This window comes from Danio rerio, chromosome 12, assembly GCF_049306965.1.
Source record: "Danio rerio strain Tuebingen ecotype United States chromosome 12, GRCz12tu, whole genome shotgun sequence".
Taxonomy (NCBI): Eukaryota; Metazoa; Chordata; class Actinopteri; order Cypriniformes; family Danionidae; genus Danio; species Danio rerio.
Window position 1 is genome coordinate 30,241,554 of NC_133187.1, and position 13,557 is coordinate 30,255,110.

General features: G+C 35.4%; 2 protein-coding genes across 3 annotated transcripts in view; one reads left to right on the forward strand and one right to left on the reverse strand.

Moving 5' to 3' along the window:
• The first annotated feature begins 165 nt into the window (after positions 1 to 165).
• Positions 166 to 6,602, forward strand: cdk5r1b (cyclin dependent kinase 5, regulatory subunit 1b (p35)). Of its 2 annotated transcripts, none has more exon segments than NM_001002515.3 (2): positions 166 to 415; positions 1,970 to 6,602. In NM_001002515.3, a coding segment is annotated over 1 exon segment (915 nt). In that variant the 5' UTR covers positions 166 to 415; positions 1,970 to 2,145; the 3' UTR covers positions 3,061 to 6,602.
• Positions 6,603 to 10,268: 3,666 nt separating this feature from the next.
• Positions 10,269 to 13,557, reverse strand: part of myo1d (myosin 1D) — a 123,402-nt gene continuing 120,113 nt past the window's right edge. Inside the window, 2 exon segments of the mRNA NM_001423964.1 lie at positions 10,269 to 10,598; positions 11,308 to 13,549. The gene's annotated coding sequence lies outside the window, so the exon portion shown is untranslated.

A 13,557-nucleotide genomic window follows, 5' to 3' on the forward strand; every position in this document is an offset into this window, starting at 1 on the left:
ATAAAACCTCCAGGTGAGTCCGCAGGGAGGCGCTCTTGCACATGTTTTCTTGCAGAAGTACGCAGTGCGCGCGGCTCTGACAGCACAGCATCAAACCTAAATCCCCTATCTGCTGGTGTGGACCAATAGCGCAGCTTCACTGCTCTCAGCATCACCAACCGAAGGAGACATCCAGCATCCCTAGACCACGGGAGAGACCTCCGACGAGACGTGGAATGCTTTTTTTTATTTGATTTGATTAAAAGCCTGCTGTTTTATTGGAATTTAGGCTTTCTGTCCGTCTTGATATTAAATCTTTTTCTTGTGTGGATGATTTTGCATCTCCTTGATGCGCAGTGATATCAAGGATAAACCCAGACAGCCATTACTGCGGCTCTTGTTTTGCTAAAGCATCGTGGAGGCGAGCAGATTTCCTGTAAGTCAGTTGCATTTCTGTTTTTATTCGGTTTACTGTTGGCCATATTTGAAAGGAAAAACAGGATTTTGGAAATCAACCGATAATAGTTTTGATCGACATTTGTTTTGTTATTTTCATTTCTATCTTTTCAAATTTCAAATGGTGTTGTTTTGCTTAGGAAAATCAATGTCAGTGTATCTTGCCCTCGTGTAAACATGTCAGGGAGGATTGCACATTTTCAGAACCTTGGACAGGGACAAATATAATACAGAGGCGAAAGTAAGAGTTTTCGTCTTTTGTGGTTTGTTAAATCCTCTACAAACACACACCGAATGTGAGTGAGGTATTAAATGTCCTATTAAACACATATTTACGAACGGCGATACAGTGGAATCAGTGTATTTACAGGAGAGCAGTAAACAGTGGAGTCTGCAATCATGGCGATGTCTTTATTTATGGTCGTTGGCTGGGTTGACTTTGCCGTCTGAAATACATTTTTGTTCTATGTAAAATGGATTTTAGTTATGATATTATGAGTGTAGTAGAAGTACGAACCAGATAAATGGTTTATTTTGTTATAGCTGTTTAGAAATCTATGATTTTGAGAGGATTTTAAGAGGTCAACAAGGATAAAAAAAAAAATAGGCTACATTTCTTTAATACCACGCGACACCTTTACGAGGCCTGTTTTCCACAAAGAGAAAACAGTGGGGCACTTGTAAAACGCATTTTGTTTTATTTAACATGAGAAGAATATTATCCAGTACTATTTAAATAATATCTGGGTATATATAAACTCAGAAAATTATTTGACACTTTAAAAAATACATTGTCTGCTCTCGTTAGGTAGCATTAATAATTGAAGATTATTTTAATGGAAACAACATTAAGTGGCCTAATTGCAAGACAGCAGTCAGCATGGTTAGAAAAACGCCATCTGTTAATATGATTTTCCATAATAATAATACTAATACTACTACTACTAATAATAATAATAATAAGGTACTATTAAACAAAAATGGCGTAACAATACAAAATCATTTGACAAAACAAAAACATGCAACAAAGTAATAAATCAGTATAATTAAAATTAAATTTGAAAAAAAAGTATAACTATGTACTTAATGTGCTAATTGTGTTTATGTTTTTTTTTTTTTTTTTGCCAAGTACAGTTGTTGCTATCGAGGTGGGATACTTTTAAATTTAGGGACAGGTTATATTTGGTATAATGGTAGTATAATGGTTAGTTAAGGTGCTGGAATGAAGTCAAAGTGTAATTAAATTTACATAGACTATGTAAACAAATGCTATTTTTAAAATTTACTATATCTCTACACAAGTAGTGGATGGTAGTGAGTACTGCAAATATTAGTACATGCTAATTAATAAAGACACTTAATACAAATTTGCTCTACATATTTTAATCAGAGTCTTTATTTCGGGCAATTATATTGCATACAAACAACATCCTGCAGTGCTAATTAACAATAATAATTAATACAGCCATGGCTGCATTAAATAGACTACATCAAAATAGATATCAAAATAATATATTCATTCTTTGTCTTACAGGCTTTGCAGTAACCAAGCCCTCATCCATCGCAACATCATTCTTCCTTAAATAGAACACCAACCTAAATTTGGATGTCTAACAGATTGAACTAGTCTCAGGAAGCAGTGGGCTCCGGTTTGGCGCCTTCTTTAGCTGACCCCTAACCTTGAGTTCCTGATATCCAACTCCCGGCATCATGGGAACCGTGCTATCACTTTCACCCAGCTACCGGAAGGCTGCCCTGTTCGAAGATGGCCCCGCCACAGTGGGCCACTACACGGCGGTTCAGAACAGCAAGAACGCCAAAGACAAGAACCTAAAACGGCACCCACTCATCAACGTACTGCCATGGAAGCGAATAGTAGCCGTTTCAGCCAAGAAAAAGGGGTCTAAGAAGGTGCAGCCAAACACCACCTACCAGAACAATGTTTCTCACCTTAACAATGAGAACCTCAAGAAGTCCCAGTCATGTGCAAATCTCGCCTCCTTTACGCAGGACCAGACAAGTCCGTCAAACCAAGGCTCCAAAAACTCCAACAACACAGCTTCCTCTGTCAAGAAAGCACCTCTTTCCAACTCCAACGCTGTCCCTGGGACACCCAAGAGGGTGATCGTTCAGGCCTCTACCAGCGAGCTTCTGCGTTGTCTTGGGGAGTTCCTCTGCCGGAGGTGCTATCGGCTCAAGCATCTGTCCCCTACAGACCCCGTATTGTGGCTCCGCAGCGTGGACCGTTCTTTGCTCCTGCAGGGCTGGCAGGACCAGGGATTCATCACCCCGGCCAATGTAGTTTTCGTCTACATGCTCTGCCGAGACGTGGTCTCCTCTGAGGTGGCCACAGAGCACGAGCTGCAGGCCGTCCTACTGACCTGCCTCTACCTGTCTTACTCATACATGGGCAATGAGATCTCGTACCCTCTCAAGCCATTCCTTGTGGAGACCTCCAAGGAGACATTCTGGGACCGCTGTCTGTCCATCATCAATTTGATGAGCGCCAAGATGCTGCAGATCAACTCGGATCCTCACTATTTCACCCAGGTCTTTGCGGACCTTAAAAACGAGAGCCAGAAGGAGGAGGAACGGAGTCGTCTGCTTATCGGCCTGGACCGGTGAGGGGGCGTTGGAGATGTCTTTGGTGACACTCTGATCTGGCATTTTTTAGGGAAAGTTCATGCAAAAATTTTGAATTTTGTTACATTTACTCACCGTCATGTCAATCCAAACTTGTAAGATCTTCTGTGGAACATGAAAGAAGTCACTTCATTACATTCGGAGGATCAATTGGATAATTTTGGACCAAGTTGATTTAATTTGTACAAAAGAAAGGTTTCACAGAATTGGCACATGGCAAAATCCTGCTCCATAAAGACTAAAGGTGATGATACACAGGCCAACTTTCTGAGCAATGTTGCCATCCAATGGCAACCAGGTGTATTTAGCGCACCAAAATTGGGCCCAAATCATAAAGTTTGACATTCTTGAACAGCTTTAACTAGCTAAATGCAAGACTGCATGTCGATTATCATAGCAAAATTGAAGCAGAATATTGCTTAACATAATAATAATAAAGCTAATATCCGCTTGTTAAGTCATGATGTTTCGGTGACGTGTGGAATACTGTTTCCGGGTCCAAGCCGCTATTCATTTGAATTAAGAAAATATTGGTTCATGGCCACTTCTTAGTCCTATCACACATTAAAGTGAATTTTATATAAATCATAGTGTACACATCAGTCTCTGGACTCTCTGGATATTGCAAACTAGATTTTCGAATTTATTACAGTGCTTTTTAAACGCTTATTATTATCAACTGATGAGTCTCCCCATACAGTCTGACATAGCGCTTGGACCCAGATAGGAAATGATATGAAATGATAGGAAAATACATTATAAACACACCACAATTTAGCCCTTCACAAAAGTATACAGCAAAGCCAATTCATTGTTTGACATTGTAAGCATTAAATTACATTAAAAGCCCTGTTTTGTGTTGACTCATGACAACTTAGGACTAACATTGCTCTACAAGTTGCTCTGCGTATCATCACCTTAACCTCCTGCAGAATTTAGATCAACACTCTTACCTGAAAGATTCTGATGAGTCTGAACACATTGATTTGCTTTAGATTACAGAATCCTTAATTGAGGATGGAGCTAAACTGTAGGCCTGTGGCCCTCCAGGGAGACCCCTGCCAAAACGTTGTGATGAATAGTGCTTAATGAACCATCTATTCATAGATAGTAATAAATTAGCTTTTGAAAGGTCTTCATGAAACCATAAGTGGGATTTAATCATTTATGTAGTGATATGGATGAAAACAACACGATCCTGAAAGGACAAAGGTGAGTATTTAATGACAAGTATAGCATTTTTGGTGATCAAAATGGTTTATACTTGTGTACAATGAGTAATTCTAATGGTATAAAGTCAATAATTCATTTTAATTAATAGGCAACTGGTACATTTTGTACGTGAATACTATAAAATGCCAGACACGAGTGGACCAAATGCTCCAAAGCAGTGGATATTTAAAAGCACTGACAGAAAAGACTTCAAATGAGACAAAAAGAACAACAATAATGAATGTGGACAGATTTCCAGCTGTTGTCTAGCTGATTTCTGGACACTTTGCACCAATCTTTGCCACCACTGTCAAAAGAAACGGAGGTTGATTCAAAATCAACAGACACTCTGGTTCTCATGTCCACGAAACCGGACACTTCGCTGAATGATACACACATTTTCTGTTGCAAATTTTCAATCGCAAAAAAAAGGGAACAGGGCGTTTGAGCGTCAGGTTTCGTGTGTTTCTGTCCTCAAGCCACAAACTTCGAATAAAGGGAAAGGACTTGCATTGCACAGTGGCTGTTTATAGACTGTAGTTGGTGAAGAGGTTGTCAGCACATTTGTAAGAAAGACCTACTTTATTTTCATCCATGATGCAAAGCTAAACAGATCTCTCCTGTGGTGGTCTAGGTCATTTTTTTTAAAGCAACTGTGTTCGTCTGAATGCACACACACACACAACTGGAGTTAGCTACTTTGAGTTTTTAAGCCGACTGCATATGTGTTTAGGGAATGAAATACAAAAAAAAAGAAGAAGAAACGAGTTAAAATAGTTGATCTTGCTATGCCTGCTTCAATGAGCCATTGTTTTGTCATTTTGTTTTCTACTCAGACACGCTTCAGGAAGGTTCTCTGTACAGAAAAGCCTGTAAATGTATCAAAAACAGTGCCATACCTTTGATGAAAATCATGTAGGTCTAAAAAAAAAAAAACACATAAATACCAAAGGCCGGCAAACTTTGGAACGGTAGGATTGTCATTAACAATAAGTATCTATTGGAATTGTAATTTATTGTTATTTATTAATTTTTTCACACATTTCTCTCTTGCATTTAGAGATTTTAGTGACGTGTTGTATTATAAAAAAGACTGATGGCTACCTTTAGGTGGGAATGAAGATTACGGTGAATGCGCATTAGCATTCGAATGAATAATTCAAGGCGGTAACATCTATAAGAGCTTAGTTTCAAACCATTATTAAATCTGAGAAACGCCAAGGTAATTCATCATAGTGACAGACGATCGGTTTCAGTTAAAGATGATGAATAACTGGAACCGGTTTCTCTGTGAAGTACTGTTGGGATGTTCGACATATCAGCACTGCAAAAACAATCACGAGCGATTATTATCCCATCAAAACACACGCCAGCATTAAACTGAATGAGATGTGGTCTATTTCTAGAGGCAAACAAACGATTTTAATCCTCTTTCAATCAACAACCGAACTAAAACCTGCAGCCACATCGATGATATCAATCAAACTGGATCTTGCGTGTTTTGTATGATCAATTTGCCCGCTTTAAAACATCTCAACAGTGCTAAACTGTGCATGCTTTCTTTCGGTAGTTATGTATCTCTTTCTTTATAGTCAAAAAAGAAAAGGTAAAAAAAAAAAAGAATGTGACAGTCATATAAGCAAACATGTCTTTGTTAACTCATGCCTGTTCTTCTCATGACGTGAAAGTGGGATGGATGGATTTTGACTGACCTGCTCGCCCTGCTGCATTGCTTTACGGGACTGAAGGAAGCCAATTATTTTACAGAAAACGAGACTTGCACTTTTTTCTGTGAGTCTGAGGAGACCGCAGGGGTTCGAGGTTGTGGGGGCAAAGTAGGTGAAGCCCTCCTTCGCCGCTTGCCTGCTATTATTTGCCCCCAGCCCACAACAATGTGCCATTTTTTTCACTTGCATCACAGAGTAGTCCTTTGAAACAAAGAAGAAGCAAAAGATTAAAACTCCTGTCAAACTCTCTCTGTATCTGTTGTGTAATTCTTTGAAAACTGTGCTATAAAAGGATTGCATGAGAGTGTGTGAATGTGCGCGAGTGCATTTGTATTGAAGAATGTGATGTCCGTGTGTTGATTTTCTAGGATCAGAGCATGGCCGTGCTTATTAGAGAGTAGGACTCTATAGTATCAGGCTAGAGTTTGACTCGGGGTTTACGAGGTCTGTTAACATTTTGTTGTTTTAAAAAAGAAAACAAGACGAGAATCTGTTGCTGTGACCTTTTTGCGTTTGTTTTCTGCTTATTTTGATTTATTTTTGTACTGTGATGGAAAATAAAATGCACTGATCGTTAAAGACAGAGCACGGTGTGGTTGTGTTCGGACGCCATCATAATTCTAAGCTGGACTGGTCCAAATTGAACCTAGTCACATTTGAGGCACAGGGTTGTTATGTAACTGCAGCTTAGCAACATGACAACTGGCAGTTTGTCAACATAATGTCCCCTTTTTTCCAATTACTCTATGTGGGTTTACATTATGGCAAATCTAGTTATTTAGTATAACAGTAGCTTCTTAAACAGTAACAATTTTTCATTTAATGGATAACACTGAAGCTAATAGGTGACTTAGCATCAGAAAAAGCCTCACGCGTAAATAACATCTCTCTGTATTTAAACACATATTTAGGCTATCTTCAGTGAGCTGGATCTTTAAATAATAAAGCTATAATTCAGTATTCAATCATACTGTATATTACATATATTTTTGAGTGAGATGTTTACGGTCTAATCTGATTCAATGAATTATGCTAAGCTAAAAAGAACACCTACTCACCAGACCAGGAGTGGATGCAAAAATGTTTAACTCTAGGGGAGTTCGAAAATGATTATATTTTCCAATAAAAAACGGGAAGGTTTCTTTCAGACAGAAATAAGACAGCAAAGAAGTAAATTAAATCTGTTTCAAGTGTTTTTGTTTGCCTGATTGTCTGTGCTGTTTTAAGCTTAAAAAATTATAGTAGTGGAGCAAAGTGATAGTGATGATTACAGTGGTGAAATATTGATTATTACAACAGTTATAAATTGGTGAATTAAAATGAAACTAGTCACGTTGAATCCTACACTCAATGATTTAATACGCTCTCCGCAGAAACAGATAGAAACAAAGTTTACATTTCTGTGATGGAAGTAGGGGACAAAGTAACACTATTTGGGTTTGGCCAAAAATGAACAAAGTAACAAGGTTAGACAAACCCTGTTTGTATTACCAACAAAACCAAGCCTCTCCTACAATGAGCACTGGTTGTATTATCAGCAGACCCTGTGCAAAAATGGCATAGAATTGCCAAAAGTGCCAGGAGTAAATATGTCACTATTTACCCCACCTGTGGGGCAAGTTGTAACAGTTCTAAAGTTCTCAACATTCCACTCAAAAAACAAACAAAAAAAAAGTTATTTAAATGATGTCCAACAGTGTGTGGCCTAATTATAACACCCTGTTACAACTAATCCCACTGTGTTGTGCTTTCCTCAAAAATGGCTAGTAGTCACTGTGTTTTTAACTTTTTTTCAAAATGGCTTCATCTTTTATGACGGTAATCACAGCAATATAAGATTTTACGTACATACTTTCACAGATTTTTTTAAATAAAAAAAAAATACTGAATATAATAAACAAAAAAGTAGTTCCTCCTGTGTTTCTCATCCATATTTCACTAAACTTGTTCAATAATTGGCTGGAAAATGTCTGCCCACACTTTGGAAACCTTGGAAGCACACTATGGTTAAACCTGAGTAAATACCTTAAAACTAAGGTATTAGTTAAAACTAAGGTATTAGTAATGTGTTACATTTTACATCATGTTATTTTATGCTCCGAGCTTCCCTATTCTCATTATTTTGAAAACATCGAATAAAAGAAAAGAGGATTTTATCATGGACAGTGATTTTACTTAACTAATAAGACAAAAAATACAAGCTTTAAACTTTCATTAATCTGTATACGGCATGTTAGCTCTGAGGTCAGAGTTCTAAGAAGATAACATTACTAAATTATAACTTCTTAAATGTGTTTATTCAAGGGTAAATGAAAGTACAGCGCATTGTTCATAGCTGAGCTCCTCTATTTTAAAAAAGAAGAAAAAACACGCAAGTTAGAGATCAAGTCTCAGACAGGGGTTCGTTCTGGCACAGCAGTGTAATGACATAATCTGATCAATATTGAATTATCCATGTGAGCAAAATTATATAAAATTTGTAGTAAACGGTTTGTTAAATATGATACACAATAACTTTCCATGTTTGTGTGGGCTGCAGGCTTTACACTTTCATGTGTCAGGAGTATTTATCAATTTATTTAGATCAATTCATTTTAGATCGAATTATCTTTACTATAGCAGCCCAGGCCTAAATTAATTTCATAATCGGTCTAAGGAATTTAAATTAATTTTGCATCAAAAAAACATTTTGATATCAGTCAAGGTGTATGCAACTTTTGCAAATCACCGGCATATTAGCTTTCTAAACATGTGCATGACTGCATAAATTATTATTACTTTATAAAAATTAAAAACAAAGTCGAATATTGTTCATGTCTATTTTCATACAGAAATTGTACTAAAGCTGGATCAGTACCTTAAAAGGGTAAGCATTTGTATCTAAAAATGTCTGCCCCACCCCATTTTTGTACTTTTATTTCGGAGTGCAGATTGCATAATATATATATATATATATATATATATATATATATATATATATATATATATATATATATATATATATATATATATATATATATATATATATATAAGACATAAATATCATTAATTATTTAATATTAAATAACATAAATTATTATGAATTATAAATGTGTATATATAAACTTTTAAAACTATTTTACCAAGTGTATATAATGTGTAGGTTACTACAAGAAAATATCAACGTTCAGTACATACTTTTAGTATTACCTTTGCTTGAAATGATCCAATCTAATTCTGTTTATGTGAAATAAACCTGCTTCTGAGCAAGTTTGAGATACGCAAACTGTTGCTATGACAACAACTATAGGATGAGTTTTTAAGAACGAAACGATCCTGGATCATGTCAAAATGCCAATAACCAAATCCAGCTAATTGAGTAATCCACACACAAAGAACGGACCCCTGGTAAGAAAAGGTAACCCAATAGTAACACAAAAGTACACAACACATTACTTACAATTAAAAAAATATCTAATCAATGCAACTTTTGGGGAGTAACTCTATATTTTAATGCATTACTTTCAAAAGTAACTTTCCCTGGATATTTATTTGATTTATTTTTGGTTGTTTACATTGTTTTCATGTCTGATTTGATTTGTGTAACAGTAAAACATACCTGTTTAGAAGTTTTATCAGCCGTTTCAAAAGTTACTTTTCTTTTCTATGAAATATGAAACATACAATGTCTGTAACATTATTCAAAATATCTTTAACGTGTATCGAATATCACATTATTTAGCAAATCATATTTTTTTTGCCCTAAAATAAACACAGATTTGCACGTTTATAAATGTAAAATGTGACAGACATCCAAAAATAAATAAATAAATAAACAATAATATTAATAGCAATAATATAAAAATATAACAATAATAATAAACAAATAGTTTTGGCAATTATCAAAAGCAAAGCAACCCAATTAAATGTATAAAATAAAACAATGTCTCTTCTATAAAAAGAAAATCTATTTTACATAACAGAATATTTATTTTCTTTCGTTACTGATTCAGGTTGTGATTCCACATATTCTGTGTTTTATTACAGAATACCAATATTTTAAGACAGATTTCCACCTTAAATTAAAATACCCGTTTATGAGAATAAACCATGTGAGCATAAACCCTCACACAACTGTCACTGGATGTGCTTTGGCCACACCCACTCAAGAAAAGATTGACAGGTGGAAAAACATCACCAACTTCCCAGCGGCAAACAGCTGCTCACCCTGAATTGATGGCAGATCAATAAAATAATGACAATATATCAGTGTGATGGAGCAAGAGCCTCGGAGCAGACACTTCAAGGGCACGTTTATTTTCAGCAGAAAATATCAGATACAGCGTTTACTTGATTAACAAAACCGACTATCATAAATCAGTAATACGGATTCTACTCAATACATTGATTTGAAGGTCTAGTTGTTTGGTTTCTAAATTCTGACAATGCATGTTAATTATCGCATTAATATATACGTAAACAAGAAAACACACAGTATAAGCCAGATTCCCTTTTCGATTTGGTCCACATTTTTAACAAATTTCAACATCACTTTAATACATATATATTAATTTAATAAGAGAAGTATAAAAGTAGGCACATGTGTAACAGGTATGAAAATTATAATTCGCTTCAAGTATAGAATTACTCAAAATATGTGTTTTATCTAATGTGTTAGTAAGTGTACCTGAGGTGTTTGTTAGTGTGTGTCTTCTCCTTTAAATTTCTAAGGGAGCTCACACTGTTTAATTTCCTGTTTTGCGCCCCGCCTCTTCCCTTTCTGCACTGACTATGCATGGGAGAGGTGGGTGTCTGCTAAGCTCCAATTAATCTTTAATCATCTTTACTTTATAAATAACTTTTATAGCTAGTTTTCATGTTTACATAATATTTATACCTTTATTTTTCACATATATTTCATTATTTTTGTGTTATCACTTAAATTGAGGTTTTGATTAACTTTAGCCTAACTGAAGCATGTGAATGCTAAATGCATTGCACTTTACTTTTAACAGAAAAGCTGTAAAGGGCGAAGACACACTGTAAAAGCTGTGCTTTTTGATTTATTCTCAGGTATGTTTTGTCACTTTGTTAATATTGTTTGGAGTTTTGTTCTATCTTTCTCTTCCTCTCTTCCCCTTTCTGCACTGACTATGCATGGGAGAGAAAAGCTGTAAAGGGCGAAGACACACTGTAAAAGCTGTGCTTTTTGATTTATTCTCAGTGAGTAAAGAGCCGTCACAACTGCAGATCTCCGACTGGTTATTCCTTAATAAAGCAAAGAAAACACAACGCAGAACCGGTTACACATGGTTTGATCGGATCAGACTAAATCTTCAATATCAACCAAGCTATAATTACAACAATAGAAATTACAGATGTTTATCTGGGAGCTGAAAGTATTCGGCACTTAAATCCAATCACCACAGGAAAGAAAGAAATAATTATATATCATATAACAACCCTAACAATATCTGCCAGAATGAAACTAGCTTCTCAATCTATTTTATGCAATTGAACAATCACATAACTCCTATTATCAGCGCACACATTTTTAATATATTCCACCTAAAGGCCAGCTCGATTGAAGATAATAGATGTTTAGTGTTCGGATTTTACTTTTCACAACTAAGAGAGAATAAAATAGGGCAGAGCATCTGATTTTATCCATCTAGACTACTTTGTTCTTGCTTTTACTGACATACTTTACCAAATCCAGGCTAATAGAAAGCAGGGACTGAAGAAGTGGACGAGAGAGAAAGACTTGAATATTGTTTTCTATGAAAAAACACATCTTAAATGAAATGATTTGAACAACATTGACTGAGCTTCATTTCAGATCACTTCTTAGAGCTCAAAGTCTGTCAGCGACAGATCAGCATTCGTGGCTTAAAGCTTGATATCGAGTCCACACGCACATATACACACATTGGAGAAAGCTTATTTTTGGCCACAAGCAATGATCCTAATTAACTGATAAACAATATCTTTCGAAATGCAAACCACAAACAAAAGAAAACAATTATAGGAAAACAGATTTATGCAAACATCTGCTTTGGAAGGAAGATCAACAGTCAGTTTTCGGCTTGGCACTTTTTTTTTTTCATCAGTTGCGAAAGCTTCAAACTGGGTCAGACATCTTGGGAGTTTCCACTCAGAACTCTGTTGATTTTGTTCTATGAATCAATACTGTTTTCTGTCTCTCTCTTATTTGAACACATTTACTCAGACAGATGTGCAAAGCTGGTAATATTAACACCCGCTGTTTGCTGTGTTAACAGAACTATAGCTGACAGAAATAAATTAGACCCTATCTGGTTGCTTGTTCTTCAACTAAATAGGTTTTATTTTTCAAACTTTTCTTTGTTTTGTTTTTTGGTGGTAGATTTTTGGCTCAAGTAAAAATAGCGACTACTTTGGATTCACTCTTTGTAAACATTGTTTGGGTACATTTACATAGCATAGTTTTAACTAAAAATAGAAAACTTATTGTGTTTTGGCTGTTCCTTTATATGATAACAGCATTTTAGGTTTGTTTATCAAAAATCAAACAAAAAAAATGCTCAGGGGACAGCTTATGTAATGTGTCTTTGCTCTTAGGGTAAGAGATTCATCAGAATAAACAGAAAAAATTAGTCCAAGGCACACAAAAAATCTGGAAAAAATATTAAAAACGCTACCCTGGTGAAGGCAGTTGTTTGCCAAAAGGAATAGTTGCCGTTTTACCGTTTTAAGCAATAGCCAAGTCAAAAGGCTTTTACATTTTTTTTCCACATTTCTCGAGTGCCTTGGACTGATTTTTGCTGTTTAAAACTGTTATCCACTTTGATTGCACTGATAATTTGTGAAACAACAATGGCAGACGACCAGACATTGATGTGTTTATATGTCAAAGACTGTACATGCGCACTGATGTGTAGGGTTTCTAGCGATCCTGTTTTGCATGTTACAATATTATTTTGTCCTTTTTGCTGTTTCAAGTGAATAAACGCCCCTTTATTAACATTTTCATTGATTTATGGCTGTTTTCCATTTATTTACGCTTCTGAATTGTATTAAGGGACCTTAAAGGGATAGTTCACCAAAAACTGAAAATTCTGTCATTATTTACTCAATCATCACTTGTCACACTTGAGCAGCTGAAATGTTTTGAAAACATGTAATTATTGACCTCCACAGTATTTGTATTTACATGGAAGAATTAACTATGGATCTATGGAAGCCAGTTGCTTCATGTTTTAACTTTTTTTGTAAAATATCTTCTTTTGTGTGTGACAGAAAAAGAAAACTCATAAAGCTATAGAACCAGGTTGAGTGCATCTAAATTTGTAGGTGAACTATCCCTTTAAAATCATAAATAAATGAAACACAGTGTGAATCTTGAAATACAGAGTTTTGAATGGGTATCATTTTGCTAACCTTAACATCTATAGATGGAACAGTTCCATTTTTAGTTTATTGTCATATAAATGTTCACTTAATGGCTTTATCATTACAGAAGTGGTTTGTTTTTGTTTTATTTACAATTCTTTCATACATATATATATATATATATATATAT